At 36.5% G+C, this 19,140-nt stretch overlaps 1 protein-coding gene across 1 annotated transcript in view; it reads right to left on the bottom strand.

Moving 5' to 3' along the window:
- Positions 1-19,140, bottom strand: part of Pkc98E (Protein kinase C) — an 85,793-nt gene that overhangs the window by 26,955 nt on the left and 39,698 nt on the right. Inside the window, exons 2-7 of the mRNA XM_068369700.1 lie at positions 16,454-16,600; positions 14,413-14,646; positions 11,595-11,727; positions 10,841-10,977; positions 1,410-1,578; positions 648-796 (exon numbers count right to left, since the gene is read on the bottom strand). Of these exons, the coding sequence (XP_068225801.1) occupies positions 648-796; positions 1,410-1,578; positions 10,841-10,977; positions 11,595-11,727; positions 14,413-14,646; positions 16,454-16,600 (969 nt within the window). The remainder of the gene's footprint in view (positions 1-647; positions 797-1,409; positions 1,579-10,840; positions 10,978-11,594; positions 11,728-14,412; positions 14,647-16,453; positions 16,601-19,140) is intronic.

Raw genomic sequence — 19,140 nt, 5'->3', positions numbered from 1 at the left:
AGAACAATACTCAAAACAAGGTAGAATAAAAGAATTAAAACACTTCTTCAGAATAGATTGATCACCGAATATCTTAAAAGACTTTCTCAATAAGCCAATTTTTTGTGCAATTGAAGAAGACACAGACCTTATATGTTTCTCAAAAGTAAATTTGCTGTCGAGAATCACACCTAAAATTTTGAAAGAGTCATACAAATTTAAAGAAACATTATCAATACTGAGATCCGGATGTTGAGGAGCCACCGTCCTTGACCTACTTACTATGGCACTACCCAAGACTAGAGAACAATGGTTTGATTTTGGAGTGTCCTTCTCCTAGAAGAGCTGCTGACCATAGCTAAAGAGTCTCTTCTACCCTTACCAAGAGGAAAGTAGCCACTGAACAATTACAGTGCAGTAGTTAACCCCTTTAGGGGGAAGAATTGTTTGGTAATCTCAGTGTTGTCAGGTGTATGAGGACAGAGGAGAATATGTAAATAATATGCCAGACTATTCGGTGTATGTGTAGGCAAAGGGAAAATGAACCGTAACCAGAGAGAAGGATACAATGTAGTACTGTCTGGCCAATCAAAAGATGCCATAACTCTCTAGTGGTAGTATCTCAATATAATTCAAATCACATTAATTTAAAAAGCAAATTATCTTACCTTAACAGCATAAACTTCTTCGGTTCCCTTTAACTCGGCCAACATAACTTTACCGAAGCTTCCCTTCCCGAGGACCTTAATAAATGTAAAGTCATCTAGGCCTATCTTCTTGCCGTCAAGGACTGGGTCTTGTATGTCATATGGTTTGACTGGAATGAAAAGGAAAAAATTCTTTTAACGCAAGCTGGCGATTGCGTAATCAATGCGAGTATATTTGGTCTCACGCAGTAGAAACTTGTTAGACAAGATTTACTGCTGGAACTAAAATGGACTATACTGTTGATAATAGCTTGTATACATAATCTACTGAAACAACCTACCTGCATAGTGTATTGCTAATCAAGGAGCCATCTGGTAAAATACAAACAGATATTGGCAAAGAAATTCTATTATAAAGTAATGATAATGTGAATACTAAATACTTTTCAAGGAGCCATCTGGTAAAATACAAACAGATATTGGCAAAGAAATTCTATTATAAAGTAATAATAATGTGAATACTAAATACTTTTCAAGGAGCCATCTGGTAAAATACAAACCGATATTGGCAAAGAAATTCTATTATAAAGTAATAATAATGTGAATACTAAATATTTTTCAAGGAGCCATCTGGTAAAATACAAACAGATATTGGCAAAGAAATTCTATTATAAAGTAATGATAATGTGAATACTAAATACTTTTCAGGCAAAATTTTAATCACCGTTTTAAAGTGACGAGATTTGATTTATGGAATATGAGATAATAACAACATCAACTTACTCTTGAATTCCCGTCCTTCTTCAGCAGCACACATCTCCTTCATCTTACTATCCATAATTATCTGTGCTTGTGCTCTCAGTCTGATCTCCTCCTCGTCGACCTCACAAATCGAACCGCCGACGTTTACGCTCTGAATGGATGTGGTGGCCTTCGACATCTCGGAGACCGACTGGAATGCATGCAAGCGATGATGTGATTAATGAGAGTATTCTTCCACCCGGCTCTTCTTGTGTTAAACAAATTTGAATAGGGTAAGATAAAAATAAATATACTGTTTCAATAATTCAAAATTATGCACTATTACTCCACAATTGAATGTTGCTCACATTGGAGAAACTACTCAACATCACAAAGCATAAATATGATGAGTCATTAGTACTAAGAAAATTGGGAGAGTGGTGTGATGTTTAACCCTTTTACCCCCACCATAAGGTTAAATTTCGAGCACATTTTGCTATATAATTTTTTTTAAATTGCTCTAACAAGCTTAATTTTTGTCCTAGAGAGGTCAGGTTGGTCTCATTCTTTTGGAAAATGCCTGAATTTTCTCAAAAAATTATCAAAAAATATGATAAACAAATTTTTATAGCATTTTTTTACAAGGACGTACCGGTACGTCCATGGGGGTAAAGGGATGGCTTTTGTGAAACGTACCAGTACGTCCTTTGGGGGTAAAAGGATTAATATGTAATTGTCTGCTCTCATTAGCTATCAAAATTTTCACTCTATGTCCTAGTGGACATATACAAAATGATTTTAACGCAAGGATATATCAACATGCTATCTTAAAATTCAAAAACTTTATCTTAGAAGCATTACTTAAAATCAATGAATGGGAGCTATCTGAAGACAGTATGAAAAAGTTAGTTACAAAATGCAAATTTCAAGTTAGTTATAAGTTATGTATTGAAGATGCAAATCATACTACTGTATATTGGGGAAATTTTGCCTTAGGAAAGGATGACACCTTAACTAAAGGCAAATTTTTATAAGCTGGTAAATATTGGTTTACTTTGTATCAACATCATATAACAAAAAGCAAAATCTTAGAAGTTTAAGTGGCAAATGTTATAGAGTAGAGTTTATATTCTTTCTTATTCATTCTGATTTTGTTTTGAAAATGTCTGCCATGAAAAAGGGATTTTGACGAAGGAAAAATCTATTTCTGGGGAGAGACCTGTGGCGCCCGGTGAAAAGTCCTTCTTGTATATCTTTTCTGATAAAACCTTCCAATTATACCAGAGAAAGATAAAAGCATGGAATGCTGAGGTTACAACCCTCGCGCGAGCACCTTTTGGGTGTCGTGTATAAAGCAAAGGCGCGTGAAATCCACTATTCACAGGTTGTCTTCCATTTAGTTAATAATACAATCAATATGAAAAACATAAATCTTTAAAAGTGAACTGTCCCGTTCATAGGCTTCCAGCTTTCGAAAACATGTTCAAATTTAACATGTACAATCATACTACCTGCTTCCTTTCTTTCTAGTTCATCCCTTTCTCCATTAGAAAGTGACCTTTGGCATCTGGACATTCTCTACTGAACTATAGTCAATTTTTTTTAGTGAGGCAGATTTGCACCGACTCGCCAGGGTGCCCTTTTAGCTCGGAAAAGTTTCCTGATTGTTGATTGGTTGGACAAGATCATTCTAACCAATCATATAACAGGAAACTTTTCCGAGCTAAAAGGGCACGCTGCAAGCCAGTGCAAATGCGCCTCAATAAAAAAAGTTGAGTATAGAAAGACGTTAACACTCCCAGTAGAAAGCCCTTGTAATATTTGCTACAGTGATCTGAAGACCAGATTAGCATTCTCAGACTGGAGAATTTCTATTTAAGACTTTGAAATTACCCGTAAATACCCTTCCGATCCTTTCTACACATGCCCTGTGGAAGCTCCCACGTCTAGATTATTGATTTGCAGATTTCATACGGCAAGCCAGACCTGTGACTATCAAGAATTTCAACTTTGTTCCTTCGTTTGATGTTGGCTACCTCCCAAAATTGGGGGAAGTGCCTTGGTAAATAGATAGATGGACAGAATTTATTTTGGGTTTTAAACTAAATTTAACTAATGTTTATAATTACTGCTGAAATGATTAAGTGGACAAGCCATTTAAAAAGCAGAGGAAACCATAAGAAAATTTAAAATCAGGAAAGATTTCTTATAGCTAAGAATGGTACTTCATCGGATCTCATCAGATTTCTATGGAAACAGGAGATTCCCACCTCTCCGGACCGTACAATGAATGTTTAGCCTGTCTTATACAATGCTTGTTACAATATACAGTATTATTATAACGCAAACTCTAGAAGTTTTATTCCAGCTGTTACCAAGTTGTGGAATGATCTTCCTAATCGGGTGGTTGAATCAGTAGAACTTCAAAAGTTCAAAGTTGGAGCAAATGCTTTTTTGTTGACCAGGCGGACATGAGTCTTTTTGTAGTTTGTTTATGACATATTTGTTTTTGATGTTGTTAATAGTTTATATATGACATGTCTGTTTTGACGTTGTTACTTACTTTAGAATGATTTATTGTTAATTTGTTCTCTTCATTTATTTATTTCCTTATTTCCTTTCCTCACTGGGCTATTTTTCCCTGTTGGAGCCCCTGGGCTTATAGCATCTTGCTTTTCCAACTAGGGTTGTAGCTTGGATAGTAATAATAATAATAATAAAACCTAGGAACAAAAAACCTAACATTAAAAAATTTGATATATCGATATAGGGTACACTCGGGCACACTATCCTATCTTATTTCTCTTACTCTTGTTTTTTTAAATTTTTATAAATTATATACGAAAGATCTATTTTAACATTGCTACTGGTCGTAAAATATTCTATTTTGATTGTACATTACTTCTCTTGTAGTTTAATTATTTCCCTATTTCCTTTCCTCACTGGGGTATTTTTCCCTGTTGGAGACCTTGGGCTTATAGCATCTTGCTTTTTCCAACTAGGTTTTTAGCTTAGTTGCAATAATAATGATATTAATAATAATAGAGTACTCCCAGCTGTTGCAAAACTAAAGGTCAACCTTCAAAATTTATCATAAAATGAAAAATCTTAAACAATTTGCTATTTGCTAACCAATGATATTAAAAAAAAAATCTACAAATAATATTCCTAGTACAAATTGTATTACAAAATCAAAAACTAAATCCCTTGTTCTCAAAAAGATTTTTAAAAAAAAATCCATTATTCTTTAACAAATTTTGATAAAAATCTACATACACGCCTACTGCTGTTTGACTTATAATCGATTTCTTTTAAATTGTTAAAATGTTGGCCAATTTTCTATTTTGAGGAATGACAGAAAAATTAATCATTTCAACTAAGATTTAGACAAATCTATTTCTCAGGATAGGTAACAACTTTGTATTGTATTACGGTATTTCATTCATTTATAGCAACCTCTAAGACAAAAGTACTGTATCTGATATTTGCATTCTTAAACACATAGGCGAAAAACGGAATGGCCGTAGAATGGGTTTTGATGACTAAAATATGGCGTCCAAGATTCCTGGCATATCCAGAAATTTTGATTGAAAAATAGCTACATACTGTAGTCTCCTAAACCTTCTCTTAAGTACAATGTCTAGTTGACATTTTTATCATTATCTTTCAACAGTTAGGATTATTAAATTTTTTGTAACCAAGCCTATGACACCCTTTTCATGTCTCAACCTTAATTTTTTTATTATTTTTCAATGTTCTAGAGGTTCAAAACGACTCCCTCTGGTTCGTCATCTTTGCTACTCGGAAAAGTCGCTTCAAAATACTGAAATACTAGACACAAATACCAAATTTCAGAGTCTGAAGAGGTAGCACCAGTACCATGTAGAAGGTGGAGCTCTCAAATGTAGATCCAACTAGGCTGCTTTTGATTCTTAACACACTTTATGTATTTGGCAAACTGACAACCGTTACAGTGTTCCAGTGTGTTATTACCATGTTAGGGTTTAAGAGTAGACATTATGGAAGCAACGAGGTATCAAGATAATTAAATAAGCTGAGGAAATGGGTCAAGAACCGAGAGATTTTGTTAAAGAACAGCAGGAGATAATGGCCCATGGAGAGGTAAAAAAAAAAAAAAAACAGCAAAAGGGTAAAGACAGGATGCTGAAAGACAGAGAGCTTATCCCTTTTACCCCACCATAAGGTTAAATTTCGAGCACATTTTGCTATATTTTTTTTTTAAATTGCTCTAACAGGCTTAATTTTTGTCCTAGAGAGGTCAGGTTAGTCTCATTCTTTTGGAAAATGCCTGAAGTTTCTCAAAAAATTATCAAAAAATATGTAAAATATGTAATTAACAGTGTTTTGCAAGAACGTACCGGTACGTCCTTTGGGGGTGAAAGGGTTATAAAGAGAAGTCTCAAGCAAAAGCACATGCAAGAGAGCTTAAGAAGTGTTAGGACTCGAAGGCAAAGAGGAGCAGCGGAACTCCAGTGGGACACGTAAGCTGCACTCACACACCTGTAGCTAACAAGAAGCCCAAGTTACCCAGCCACGATGAGAAGTACGGCGATTGGGACACTTCCATCGAAAGAGTCGAGAGGTTTGCAGATAGGCAAGGTTGACCTAGGGATGAGTGGGCCATTTTTGTCTTTTCTAGTATGCCTTCAGATGGAGCTTTGAACTATAACAGCCTGAAGAGAGCACTACGAGAGACGAGATGATGACTGTATACGGATTTGGGAAGAAATTCTGCGAGACATGGCCTGTACAAGGTGAGACTGCATACCAGTTTGTGGCAATACTACACAGATGATTCAATGGGAGGATTGACATGACCAGATGCAGAGGGAAATTTAGTGATTTAGTAGACTTGCTCGCAGGAGAACCGTTTGTCAATTCCTGATTGACTATGGTCAAACTCCTCTAGGAATGTTCACCAAAGGACAAGATGGTGAAGCTTGGAGTATTATTTAAAAGCTCTGAGGATAAGCACAATGGATTGCCCAAAGCCAATGAAGATTAGAGGATGTGACCAAAGACTCAAACAATTAGACGGTCGAACAAGAACGAAGGTGGATACTACATATGCCAAAAGCAAGGTCACTTATCAAAGGATTGTATGCAAGTCAAAACAAGGATTGCGGAAAGATCGAGCAGCAAAAAGCAACCGGTGCCACTGTAATGGAAGAGCAAAGAGAGGTAACCATTATCACGATTTGCGAGGAGGTTGACACAGATGGAAAGCTCGAGCAGGCAGGTAGAGGCGAAGTACCTGTTGCGTTGGAGACATGCAGATCCAAGGAGCAGACAACATGACTCGATGTAATCTCCCGGTTAGTGAATATTATGTTCGCAAGAGGAAAGTGGCAGTTGGCAAAATGTACTGATGCAATAGGATTTTGGTAACTGAAAGCCAAATGACAGATGAGAAATAGGTCTGAGCACCCATTCAAAATCCAAAGATAATATCCATTTTTGAAAATTAGAGTAAAAACTGCAAAGGATCTACAGGAATTGGCTAATGCTTAAGGGCTACGCTAGCTCGAACTAGAGGTGAGATATGCAGGGACAGATCTGGAACAAGGCGCTGATATCAAAACAGTGAGACGAATGTAGCCGTTTAAAGCATTGCATGTGTAAGAGCGAAGTAGCCGAAGGATGGATTAATGAAATGTGAGGCATATGGCCTATGGAGGCCATTCAATGCCAAGGTGGTATTTGTGTCAACCAAACAGTTACACAATAAAGTCAGAGTTAGATGAGATTGGGTACCAAGATGGAAGAAAGGAAGCAGGCTAAAAAGTGGTTGCATCTAGCAAGCAAGGAACATGGCAAGGACCAGTAATGCCTACACTGTGTATTGTTAGGAGCACCGAGCGCAGCTATAGGAACCCCAGCAGACAGATCACAAGCAATGGGGAGGGAGCAAAGTCCGACAGGAAGTAAGCCATACGACAAGCCAGAAGTTGCATTTTTACTCACAGCTCCTCCTTGATATATAAACCTTAATGATATGTATGCATCCCTGGTCCAAACATTGACAGATCGTGAGTGTAAGTAAACAAGACAATATTGCGTGATGTGGAAATGTTCCTTGTCACTAACATAAAAAGGAAGCCTCCCAATGCAAATCATACGTAAAGTTCCATAGTGTCCGTAGTGTGTCGTCGTGTGACCCTAGAATCTCAATTTCTTTCCAGGCATCCACATCTTCCTTACATGGTTCATTTAAGTCCTACATTTGCCTTTTTTTCAGTATTAAAAAATCCAGGTCATTTAAGGGAACAAAAGCCATCTATGCTCTATAGAAGTTTACCCCCTTTGCTGTAAAATAACAGTTTTCTCTCTCTCCATCACCAGTTTCAATATATGCCATTATGAAAATGTTGATGCAGTTCGTTACATTTGTCAAATAGTATTATATTTTCTCCTCTATCTTGGCCCTACAGCATCTGTATTAATGCATTAACCATCTTTTAAACTGCACATTCACTCTTGCTGCCTTTCTAAGTTGCCACGATCTTGATACTGAATATACACTTCAGATCTATCCCAAATTTAAACTATACACATACAGACACCTACGTACATACAAACACTTACGCAGAGAAATCAACTTTCTACACTTAGTAGCTAGCTTTCTGCATTGTTGAGACAGCCGATAAAGGCCTCGGTCTTAACCTTACGTGGACATAACTCATTTACTTCCTAGAAGCTTTTTGTAAGCTGAATTGTTCGTAAGTCCAATTTTGTAACATTTTGGCCTAGGGTAGACCTAATGTGAACCCCATGTCTATTATTTCCATCTACAAAAGCCAACAAAGTCAGGTTTCATATGAAATAGATATCAAGTTATTACAAATGTTTTGCTTAATATATTAAATGATATAATATTGTTTTATAACAGTATTTCTTCATCATTGTTATTTTTAGTATGACTTGTGTTTGTATCTCAATATTTGAGAGTAGAGGACCTTCTATTGTGTCACCATTAGTTCAAATACTCTTTGTAATGAGTTTGATGGAGAGGGGGTGTTTGGGCCACTGACTATGTGTATATATCAGTGGTTCCCAACCTGGGGGAAATATGAAGCTTCCAGGGGGGAAATAATTACACTATCTACTAACTAAAACAAGCGGAAAATGTCCTCATAGTACGTGCGACAATTTGTTGTTAGCCATTCAATTGTGATATGATCATATCAGTTCTCAAAGACATGATATTCAAGGGGAGAATTGGAGTGTCATGCCCATTTCTGGGGCAGGCGAGTGGGCATGAGAGCTGGGCGGGGCATGAAGGGGGAAATCTGGATAGTTGAACTGGGTGCAGGGGGGAAATGACAGAAAAAAGGTTGAGAACCACTGGTATATATGGTCAGTCTCTAGGATACTCTCCTGTCCATCGATTCTGCAATTCATAAGCGATCTTAAAGCCTCTAAGAGGCAAGACTTGGCCTCGTTAAAACAATGTATTTTGGGGTTTCTTCAACCTCCTACTTTTTTGTTTCTCAATCTTTTTTTTTATTTCGAAAAAAATTCTACGCTCTAATAAAAAGTTTACATAAGAAAAATAATCATCTTTGAAAGTGACCACTATACATACATATCAAATAAAAATGCTAAGAAAATTTCCAAATTATAACTATTCTTCTTCATTGTAAACATCGACCCCACATAAAAGTGGGAGTAGATGCAGACATAGAAGAAGAATAGTTATGATTTGGAAATTTTCTTAGCATTTTTATTTTTATGTATGTATAGAAGTCACTTTCAGAGATGATTATTATTCATATGAAAGATTTTGTTCGATAAAAAAGTGAATGTATAGAATGTAGGCTATGAAATTCCCTACCTTTCCATGTTTTTAAAATTTCCCTAACCACTGGGGATAAGCAGTGGTGAGCCCCTTCCCTAAAATCCAGAAGTTTAAATCCTACATTACTAAATGCCTACAATGAGCAAGATATTGCTAACATGATATATTCTCGTCTGCGTACTTTCAGGGAAATTTTGACAATTTAGGCATATTTAGTTATCATCTCTGTCACTTTATGAATCTTCCAGCATAACCCTAACATCAATATTGCAAATACATAAAAGAGCAGACAAAGAAATATGAAGAACATAACTCAGAGAAACAAAGAAAATGGGGAATCAGAAAAATCTGTGGTGTTACAGTCTAAAGTAAATATCTTTCTCTCAAATTATTGATGAAAAAGCAAATAAATAGGCACCATGGTCAGAAAAAGGGGTTCGTAAGAGACCGGATGAAAAAAAGGACGTTTCAGCAAGAAAATTTAAAATAAAAAACTCTATTTGAAACACGAAAGACGTTCTCCTAGCCAGAAATTCAATAATCTGAATTTCCAAAATTCCATAGAGATTGTGAGTTGTGCCCCTTACACCTTTCGACAAATAACTTTTTCATTCCTGTAGGTTAATTACACTAAACAACTCAACCCTGTACTGTATATCAAAGTATTTGCAAAAAGCATTATGTGAAAAGGTGAGGGATTAATAAAAACACTGCACTCCTATAGCTAACATTATTCCAAGTTGGAGAAAAACAGCAAACTTTAAAATATGTCACTATGAAAAGTGAGTCCCTGATTAGGCTGAAGGAACATAGAGAGTAGAGGTCCCCTTTTTGTTTTGTTTCATTGTTGGTGTCGGCTACCCCCCAAAATTGGGGGAAGTGCCTTGGTATATGGATGGATGGATGAAATGCAAAACATCGCCTTGTTATATGCATATGAAAAACCACGTTCAGGTAAACTGAAATTGTCCATTCTTCTGTCCAAACTGCAATCATCCATTTTTCTGTCCAATCGACATCAGGTGACAAGTGTCTAAACGACCACAGCTTTATTTCTATATGTGAAGATTATCAATTTTGACGATTCTAAATTAGCAGCACATTCCATTAATTTTGTTCTTCAACAATTCACTTTTCGTTACTGCAAGACAGTGAACTTGACATATTTTGTCAGATAACTATTTACGTCTGCTTTCCCTTTTTTGACACTGGGAGATATGAAATGTGAAGTTCCTGGGATCGTGTAAAGTCAACGGCTTATTTACCGTCTCTGTGAACTGAAAACCTCGGATTCTATCTAAAAATCTTAAGAGTACATCTGCTGTCTAAAGGTGTTACTTAAAAATCTAGAGTACATTTGTTATATTTAAAGGTCTTATCTAAAAATCTAGAATATATTTATTGTTTAAAGGTCTTGCTACAAATCTAGAATATATTTGTGTTTAAAAGCCTAGAGTATATTTGCTGTGTCTAAAGGTCTTACTTGAATATCTAGAGTACATCTCTGTCTAAAGGTTTTACCTAATAACCCTTAATATATTTGTTTAGTCTAAAAGACTTATCTCGAATTATATAGTGTATTTTCCGTATCTAAAGGTCTAACACATCATTTGAATCATGACGTCTAGTCTACTTTTTCAACTAAAGTGTTTACCTTCTTCTTTGTACGCTTGGCTTCGTCTTGGGGACGTATTCCCATGGCGTGAAGAATTTCTGATAACTGCTTAACATCAATGCCGCAGTTATTGGCTACATTCCTTTTGCATCTCTTATGCACGTTCATGTTGCACGCTGGAAAGAAGAGAACGTTTTATGTTAAGGAAACCCGACTGCTAAGAATGTTCATGCAAGGGAAGTAAAGGAATAGCTAAACACAGTACGTATGTAATACAGTATTAATGATCCAGTTGTTTTTAAGCCCCAAAGATGACAGGTATAAATTATCATATTGTAATAAACCCTTTTACCCCCAAGCTATTTGGAAATTTCCAACCCTTAACCCCCAAGGGGTTATTTTTTTCCCAGCACATTTTGCTGTATATTTTTTTTAAATTGCTCTAACAGCCTTAATTTTTGTCATAGAGAGGTCAGGTTGGTCTCATTCTCTTGGAAAATACCTGAATTTTCTAAAAAAAATATCAAAAATATAAAAAAAAAAAATTTTAGAGCATTTTTTTTGCAAGGACGTACAGGTACGTCCATGGGGGTAAAAGGGTTAACTAATTTGATAGTTCCGATAATTATTTTAAGATGAAAGAAGGTGGCAGATTATCAACGAATGACATATAAATAAAAAAAAGTTTATACAAACAAATTCACTTTTACTAAAGGCTAAAAATCATTCATATGAAACATTCAAATCATAAATTTTCACGAACGACCTCGGAAGAACATAACGGACAACTCACCTTCACACTGAAGACCCTGACGAATAAGGCCATAGAGCAGCGATCCACAGTGGTCACAGAATGTAAATAACTTGTAAGAATGAACAGAAAACCGATGTGGAACGTTTACATTAAATCGCTGTTGGCCAGTTCCCTGGAAAATAAAAACGATTTGCAACTGTTAATACAAGTTTCCATTTAACCTGTAACTTAATGATTTCGTTAAATCAATTTCACATTTATAGTCAAGACGAGCAATAGCATCTATATTCAATAACATTGTTGATACCACAATTCACTACAACTGTATTACACTTTATAGAATACAAAACTATCTTTTGCTATACAAACCTTTCATACACAGTATCTAATGTCCCCCTACAAATGTCATCTTTCATCATTTCGACAGAAAAGCAAGGAGCATACAAACGTAGGTATGAACTATCATCCTAGTTGGTTCATGAAAGAATGCAAAAAAAAGCATCGAAAAGTCAACTATGATCCTAGAGCAACCAGATAAAGGATCATTTGCTGCCAATGTTTCTAAGAAGGGGTACCGAGTTAGATCTTCTTCCAAAACTCGATGGTCTGTCAATGCTAGGATTCATTGTTAGTAAGGAAAATTCAAAATTTTCCACTTCCCAGCCAAGATGATATATTCTTATTCCATTTCAGTAAGGATGATGAAATGCAGAGGCTTGAATCATGCCCTGATAACATAGAAAAATCAGAGAGAGGTCCAAGTTAACCATCTGCAAGGTGTTTCTCTCTAAAAGCTAAATGAGCATCTTTATATTTTGGGGGCACAAATCTAGGATATGAAAGAAGGCCGCTTTGTAAACTCATATCTCTAGATCCAATTGTATTTTCTAAAGCCATACAAAAGGGATTTTGACGAAGGAAAAATCTATTTCTGGGGAGAGACCTGTGGCTGCCGGTGAAAACATGGATTTCCTCCCTTCAGGTGAAGTACTTCTTTCACCAGACAGGGCGTTCCTAGCTAAAAACGAGGACCCCCAAAATAGGTGGTCCCCTTGGAAGATTATTCCTCTTCTCCAAGATACTTCTCTATGTCCGGTCACCACTCTCAGGGCCTTTTTAGCCAGATCAGTAGAGTTGGCCCAATTAACAGCCCCGCTGCATTAATCTCACGCTCAAATCTAATTCATGTAGTAAAAGTTATTGGTCAATGTTCACCAGGACTGGACAACAGCATTATGTGTAAACCATCTATATCTTTGTCCTTTCTCAATTGTCTCAACATGTGAAGACGCACCATACCGATGCTGTTGTGGAATATAGTTTTACACTGCTCAAGATGTTTCCATTATAGTAGACAACTTCTGAGACTGTTAATCACAGAAAGAGAGATCTTTAACTAAGTTAATTGTATTCTCATTTAGCTAGATGTGGAGTCTTGCCGGCCCTTCTCCAGCAAGGCCAAGTGGGGTATAGGTTATGAGGTAGCGGTAAGTCCAGTTTCCAGATTGCTGGTTCTGGGCAAAATAATAGTAAATTAGTAGTGACACCATACCCAAATGCCCAAGTTCCTTGCAGCAACTGAGAGTCCAGAAATCATTGTCTACAGAACCTGTAACCTTTAGTTGACATAATCAGTTATCCTGTTGCACCTTCTTCGAACAAATCTTGACATGACCTTGCCACAAAAAATCTCTCCTGCTTGACAGTACAGAATTTACATACATACATACATATACCAAAGGCACTTCCCCCAATTTTGGGGGGGTAGCCGACAACAACAAGAAACAAAACAAAAAAGGGGACCTCTACTCTCTACGTTCCTCCAGAATTTAGATATTGTTTCTCCAAGATTCTTCAAGTGGGCGACTGATGTAGAGTGATCCGTTATAATCTCCAACACTCCTCCTTTCCTGCGACTGAACAAATTCTTAGAGGCCTAGGATAATGAACAACTTAAGGAGGCTGACCTGGTTCTTCCTACTTATAGCTACACCAATCATTTTACCGGCTAACCGAGAAGATGAAAGCCTTGACCCTGACACCAGCTGGTTTCATGAGGCAAAGGACCAGAGAATCCTCAACTGACAGGCGACTGGATCGTTCCATCACTGTAGATCTTTCAAGACTTCACCTAACGCTGTGACCAAGTGAAAAGAAACAAGTGGCTCAAAGACTTCCTCAAGGAACCTCTTCCTGAAAGGGCCTAGGGGCAATGTTTTACAAAAAGCAGAGACAGCTGATTAAGGACTGCCAAAATTTGAAGAGACAACTTGGCATGCACTGGAACTCGGCTGGACTTCTACTAGTTGATACGGAGGCTCAGGTACCGATACAACTCATGACAGTCAATCTAAGTGTTGACACAACTCCGCTACCAACGTTGCCATGCTGGATCAAGATGTGCCTAGTAAACACTATATACATTCCTCTCAAATATCAAAACTGTGACCCAATACCATATACATAGAAGAGGTAATACAATAGAGATACGTCCTGCTGCTACCTATAGAGCAACTCCTTCAGTGGTTAGAATGCCAAAATATCAAATACAACTGACCAAAATGATGATGCTTACAATTTTTCAAAGCAGATTGAAAATTACAAACGGTGTATTTATGAAATGAAAAGGAAAACAAACAATATTGAAACTATTCGTGATTGTTGAACTACAAGTTGAGAAAATTCTGTAAGTGGCACTACAGATACCCAAGTTATTAGGACAGTAACACCTACAAATAGGTCCACTTTTTCTGTCTGAAAGGCAACACAGTTTGTCTGGGGACATTGAAGACCTTGAACGTATTTCTACAGGACAGGTTACAGGGATTCTTAGGGAAATCAAGCGGGACACACTTACCGTGGATGCCTTGACTAACGGTTCTTCCGAGACGGCTTCGCTACCAGCAGCGGCACTGCTACCTTTGCATCCTGGACACCTTGTGACGACCGACTGGTGACATCTCTTGTGGACGACGCAAGTGCAGACTTGGCATTGGTATCCCTGCTTTCCTAGACCCCAGATAAACTCTCGGCAATGAGAACAGAATGTCGGTTGCCTTAGGAATGTGGCCATGAATTTGTGACCATTGACCTGGGGAAGGAAATAGAATTAAAAATCAAGACCTATTCTGAAATTCTTTGACCTTTCATTAAGCAGACTAAAAAAAATATATACAGTAAAGATTTCTAACTTGTATTATGGGGATTTTTTATCCATCTATTAACCCTTTTACCCCCAAAGCTATTTGGAACTTCCAAACCCTTAACCTCCAGGCATTTTCTTTTTCAATTACAATTTGCAATAAAATTTTTTTAAATTGCGCTAACAGCCTAAATTTTCGTCATAGAGAGGCCAGGTTGGTCTCATTATTTTGGAAAATGCCTGAAGTTTCTCATAAAGTTATCAAAACTACTAAAAAAAATGTAAAAAACAGTTTTTTGCAAGGACGTAACGGTACATCCATGGGGGTAAAGGGATGAGTTTTGTGAAACGTACCAGTACGTCCATTGGGGGTAAAAGGGTTAAATTTTGTCTTCTTCACAAGTTAGTCACTGTAAACACTTCTCGTACAGTATCCTTATACTGTACAATTACCTGTAAACTTTAGTATAAGACTTTTGCGATGTCCTTCGTAAGACTATAGATGGTATTTGTTTGAATGAATAAAGTTTTTCAAGTTATATTTTGTTAAAGTTACAAGTACTTTAGAAAAGTAATAGCATTTTGATTCAATATCAAATTTCTTTGAAGAAAAAAAAAAGGGTCTTCAGGATTTGTCTACCCATTTAGTCCGTTATTAATTTTACGCTCGTTCATGTATGCTTATATACTATAGAGAATATATCCATGGAACACAATTAATTTTTAACCCTTTTACCCCCAAAGGACGTACTGGTACGTTTCACAAAAGCCATACCTTTACCCCCATGGACGTACCGGTACGTCCTTGCAAAAAAATGCTATAAAAATTTGTTTTTCATATTTTTTGATAATTTTTTGAGAAAATTCAGGCATTTTCCAAGAGAATGAGACCAACCTGACCTCTCTATGACAAAAATTAAGGTTGTTAGAGCAATTTAAAAAAAATATACTGCAAAATGTGCTGGGAAAAAAATAACCCCCTGGGGGTTAAGGGTTGGAAATTTCCAAAGAGCCTGGGGGTAAAAGGGTTAAACTACGGCTGACAGATTATTTTATTTCTACTTGGTGGGCGGAGTCTAGCAAAAAGAAATTTTAATTTCAATCAATTTTACGATGTTCTACCTTTTAAGCTATGGCTGACAGAATATTTTATTTTTACTTAGTGGGCGGAGTCTAGCAAAAATAAATTTTAACTTCAAGCGGTTTTACAAAGTTCTACCTTTTAAGCTATGGCTGACAGAATATTTTATTTTTACTTAGTGGGCGGAGTCTAGCAAAAATAAATTTTAATTTCAATCAATTTTACGATGTTCCACCTTTTAAGCTATGGCTGACAGATTATTTTATTTCTACTTGGTGGGCGGAGTCTGGCAAAAAGAAATTTTAATTTCAATCAATTTTACAATGTTCCACCTTTTAAGCTATGGCTGACAGAATATTTTATTTCTACTTGATGGGCGGAGTCTAGCAAAAATAAATTTAAAATAAATTGTATTTAGGAAATTTCATCTTTTACATTATAGCTGATAGATTATTTTACTTCTACTCATGGGCGGAGTCTGCTGATCAGTTAAGCTCGCACGAACCTGTCAGTTTTTATTTGATAAGGACCGGTGTAATCGTTTGTACGATAATAACCCCACATCATCAGCCCAACGAGTCTAGTTCGACTCTCACAGAGCCGGCCCATCTCACAATTTCCGCGCGAAAAGTCCCCGAAGATATTAGATATTACAAAGCAATCGAGAGTCCTCACCTGATGAACGCGTCTTCTCATGGCAAATCGCCTCCGATTGAAGCCTTGCCGCTCTTGGAACTCTCGCGGCCTGACCCCTCCATCTTCCAGTTGAGCCCATTTTAATTCAATTACAACATGTAGTTTCCCCTGAGGTTCTAAGTCCACCTGGAATTAAAAAAAAAGAAGATATATTTATGAACAACAACAATATAAATTACATCATAAATTTGAAAAGGTGTTATAGGCCATAGTCTATATACTATACTTTGATATGGAAATCATAATTACTTAATATTAATATGCAATACACTTAAATTACGTCATAATTTTGAAAAGGTGTTATAAGCCATAGTCTATAAGCTTTGATTTAAAAATCACAAAACCTTAATATATAGCTGAACTGGAAATATCAGTCTAAGTTCTGTTAGTTTATAACATTGCATAAACAGTAACACAATTTAGATTACTTCTGTTGACTTGAACAATTTATAAATTCATTCTAAATGTACAGTCACTTGAAAAACTAAATGTCCAATATTAAATAAGTAAAGAAATAAAATTACCCCAAAAATCAGGCATAAGGCCAGGGACTTAACCAAGAACCTAAGTGACAGAGTACTAAACGGGCAGACAAAGAAGAATTCCCAAACAAGTGAACAAACAATGGCCGCCGTGAAGGGCCAGACGGGAATAATAAAACAAACTATACTGGATATAAAACAAAAGCCCAGTACAGTTCACCGGCAGCCACAGGTTGACCCAGAAAATCACTTGCAAAATTACATCTTCCTAACCAGCAAAAAGTCCAAAAGTAAATAAAAATAAACAAACTTAAATTTCAGATCCTACATCCCAAGATGAATTACCATAAATCAAATAAACGTACAGTACAGTATTTTAACAAAATTATCCGCCCAAGACATTGAAGTATAGAAAGCAACAAATATCAAGCATAAAACAACATCCCCAGTTGCGACGGAGATTACAGTCATGGCCGTTCACAAAGAGATTAGGGGATTAAGTTAACAGGAGCCACGGACCTGTCAAATTCTTGTCTCTTGTTGACGCTCGACTAATTCGGATCAGAAGCCGAATTTCGTAAGTCTACTGCATTTTCTCAAGTCAAAAAGATTGACCTGTCATTTATATACAAGTGGACTTACAAGGTTAAAGGTTGCTCATGAATGGCAGAGGCGTAGGACAGTGATAATGAACGAGAAGGACAGTTCTCTTAGAGACTGCTATGATCAGTACTTAAGCCCACTCTCCACCCTAGGGAGGGCCAGGCAATGGCTACTCATGAATCAGCAGGTAGAACTATAGGCTATTCCCAACCCACCAAACCTTAGCTCACAAGGATGGTAAGGTTGCAGACACAACAAGAAACTATATAGCTTGAGCAGGTCTCGAACCCCAGTTCAGAATATCGCCAGGCAGGAACGTTCCTCTAGTATTGACCAACATGGGGAAAGGCTAGGCTTCTGCAAAAATAACATGATACAATATGACAAAAAGGTTCCAAAAACTTAAAAAAAAAAAAAAGGGGGGGGGAAAAACAACATTGTCAAACTAACTTACAGTAAAAATAAAGGATGCAGAACTCGAGACAATTTCAATTCTGTAGGAATTGCAACTCCCAAGAAATATAACCACCGGGTAAGTGGAGGTATAGAAAAACATACCCAATTTATTGAGATCCCCTCCTTTAATATCTATCTATACTGCAATTTGGTTTATTAATCCATAATGTTGGAAGCAATATCTGTCGAAGTCATTATAGCATCTAATCCATACTATATATATTCACTTCATCCTCAAAGTTAGGATCTGCAAGCCTTTTCCACATCAAAATCACAAACTTCGTAACATATAAAACCTTATGAACAGCAAGATGTCCTAGTGATCACAAACATAACTGTATAAGTACCCAAGAGAGGATCAAGCACAACCAGGCAATGTCTGCTCGTTTCCCAAGAGAGATAAAACTTCACACATTCTCAACATTTCCCAGGTCTATAACAGCGTTATAAATAAGCTAAGAAGCTAATTTACTTTTACAATACTAAAAGCAATATCTGAAGATGTTTTCTGTTTATTTGTTTATTGTCATCTCCATTTTGTTTTCTTTCTTTTTTCTCTCTCTCCCTCTCTTTTTGTTTGCTAATATGTATGGTATCATCATTGCTAAGCGTTAATTCTAATGTGAGTTTGTTACCCAAACCTTAGATCTCTGTGGTCAACCTGCTAATTGATGTTTATAATATATCACTGATTTTATTGCATTTCTCATCTTTTTTCTTTTTTTTTTTTACCGATGTCAAAAGTGTAAGATCACTGTACCCTTATTGTAACTCTGTATATGGCTTCTGCTGAAATAAAGATTATTATTATTATTATTATTATTATTATTATTATTATTTACCCAGATCAACAGATGACCAACTTCATATCTATAAATGGCCTGGTCTTTAGCTGGCGGAACCATAACCTCTTTCTCTTTCTGGTTTTTGGAAGTCCTCAGTACCTTAGCGTGGTTCTTAGTTTGAAACATAGAGACTTCTACCTGGTACAGTCCTACAATGATCCTTTCTTAGTAATTAGCTGCATAAGGTCTTTTTTGAATTACATGTTACTTCCCACAATATCTATTGATTATCAAGTCATAATTGAGTTATGCAAAGAGCTTAACACAATTATGGCCTGCA

Source organism: Palaemon carinicauda, unplaced genomic scaffold, assembly GCF_036898095.1.
Source record: "Palaemon carinicauda isolate YSFRI2023 unplaced genomic scaffold, ASM3689809v2 scaffold82, whole genome shotgun sequence".
NCBI classification, from domain to species: Eukaryota; Metazoa; Arthropoda; class Malacostraca; order Decapoda; family Palaemonidae; genus Palaemon; species Palaemon carinicauda.
The sequence above is the reverse complement of the archived record's forward strand: the minus strand, read 5'-3'. Positions and strand labels throughout refer to the sequence as shown.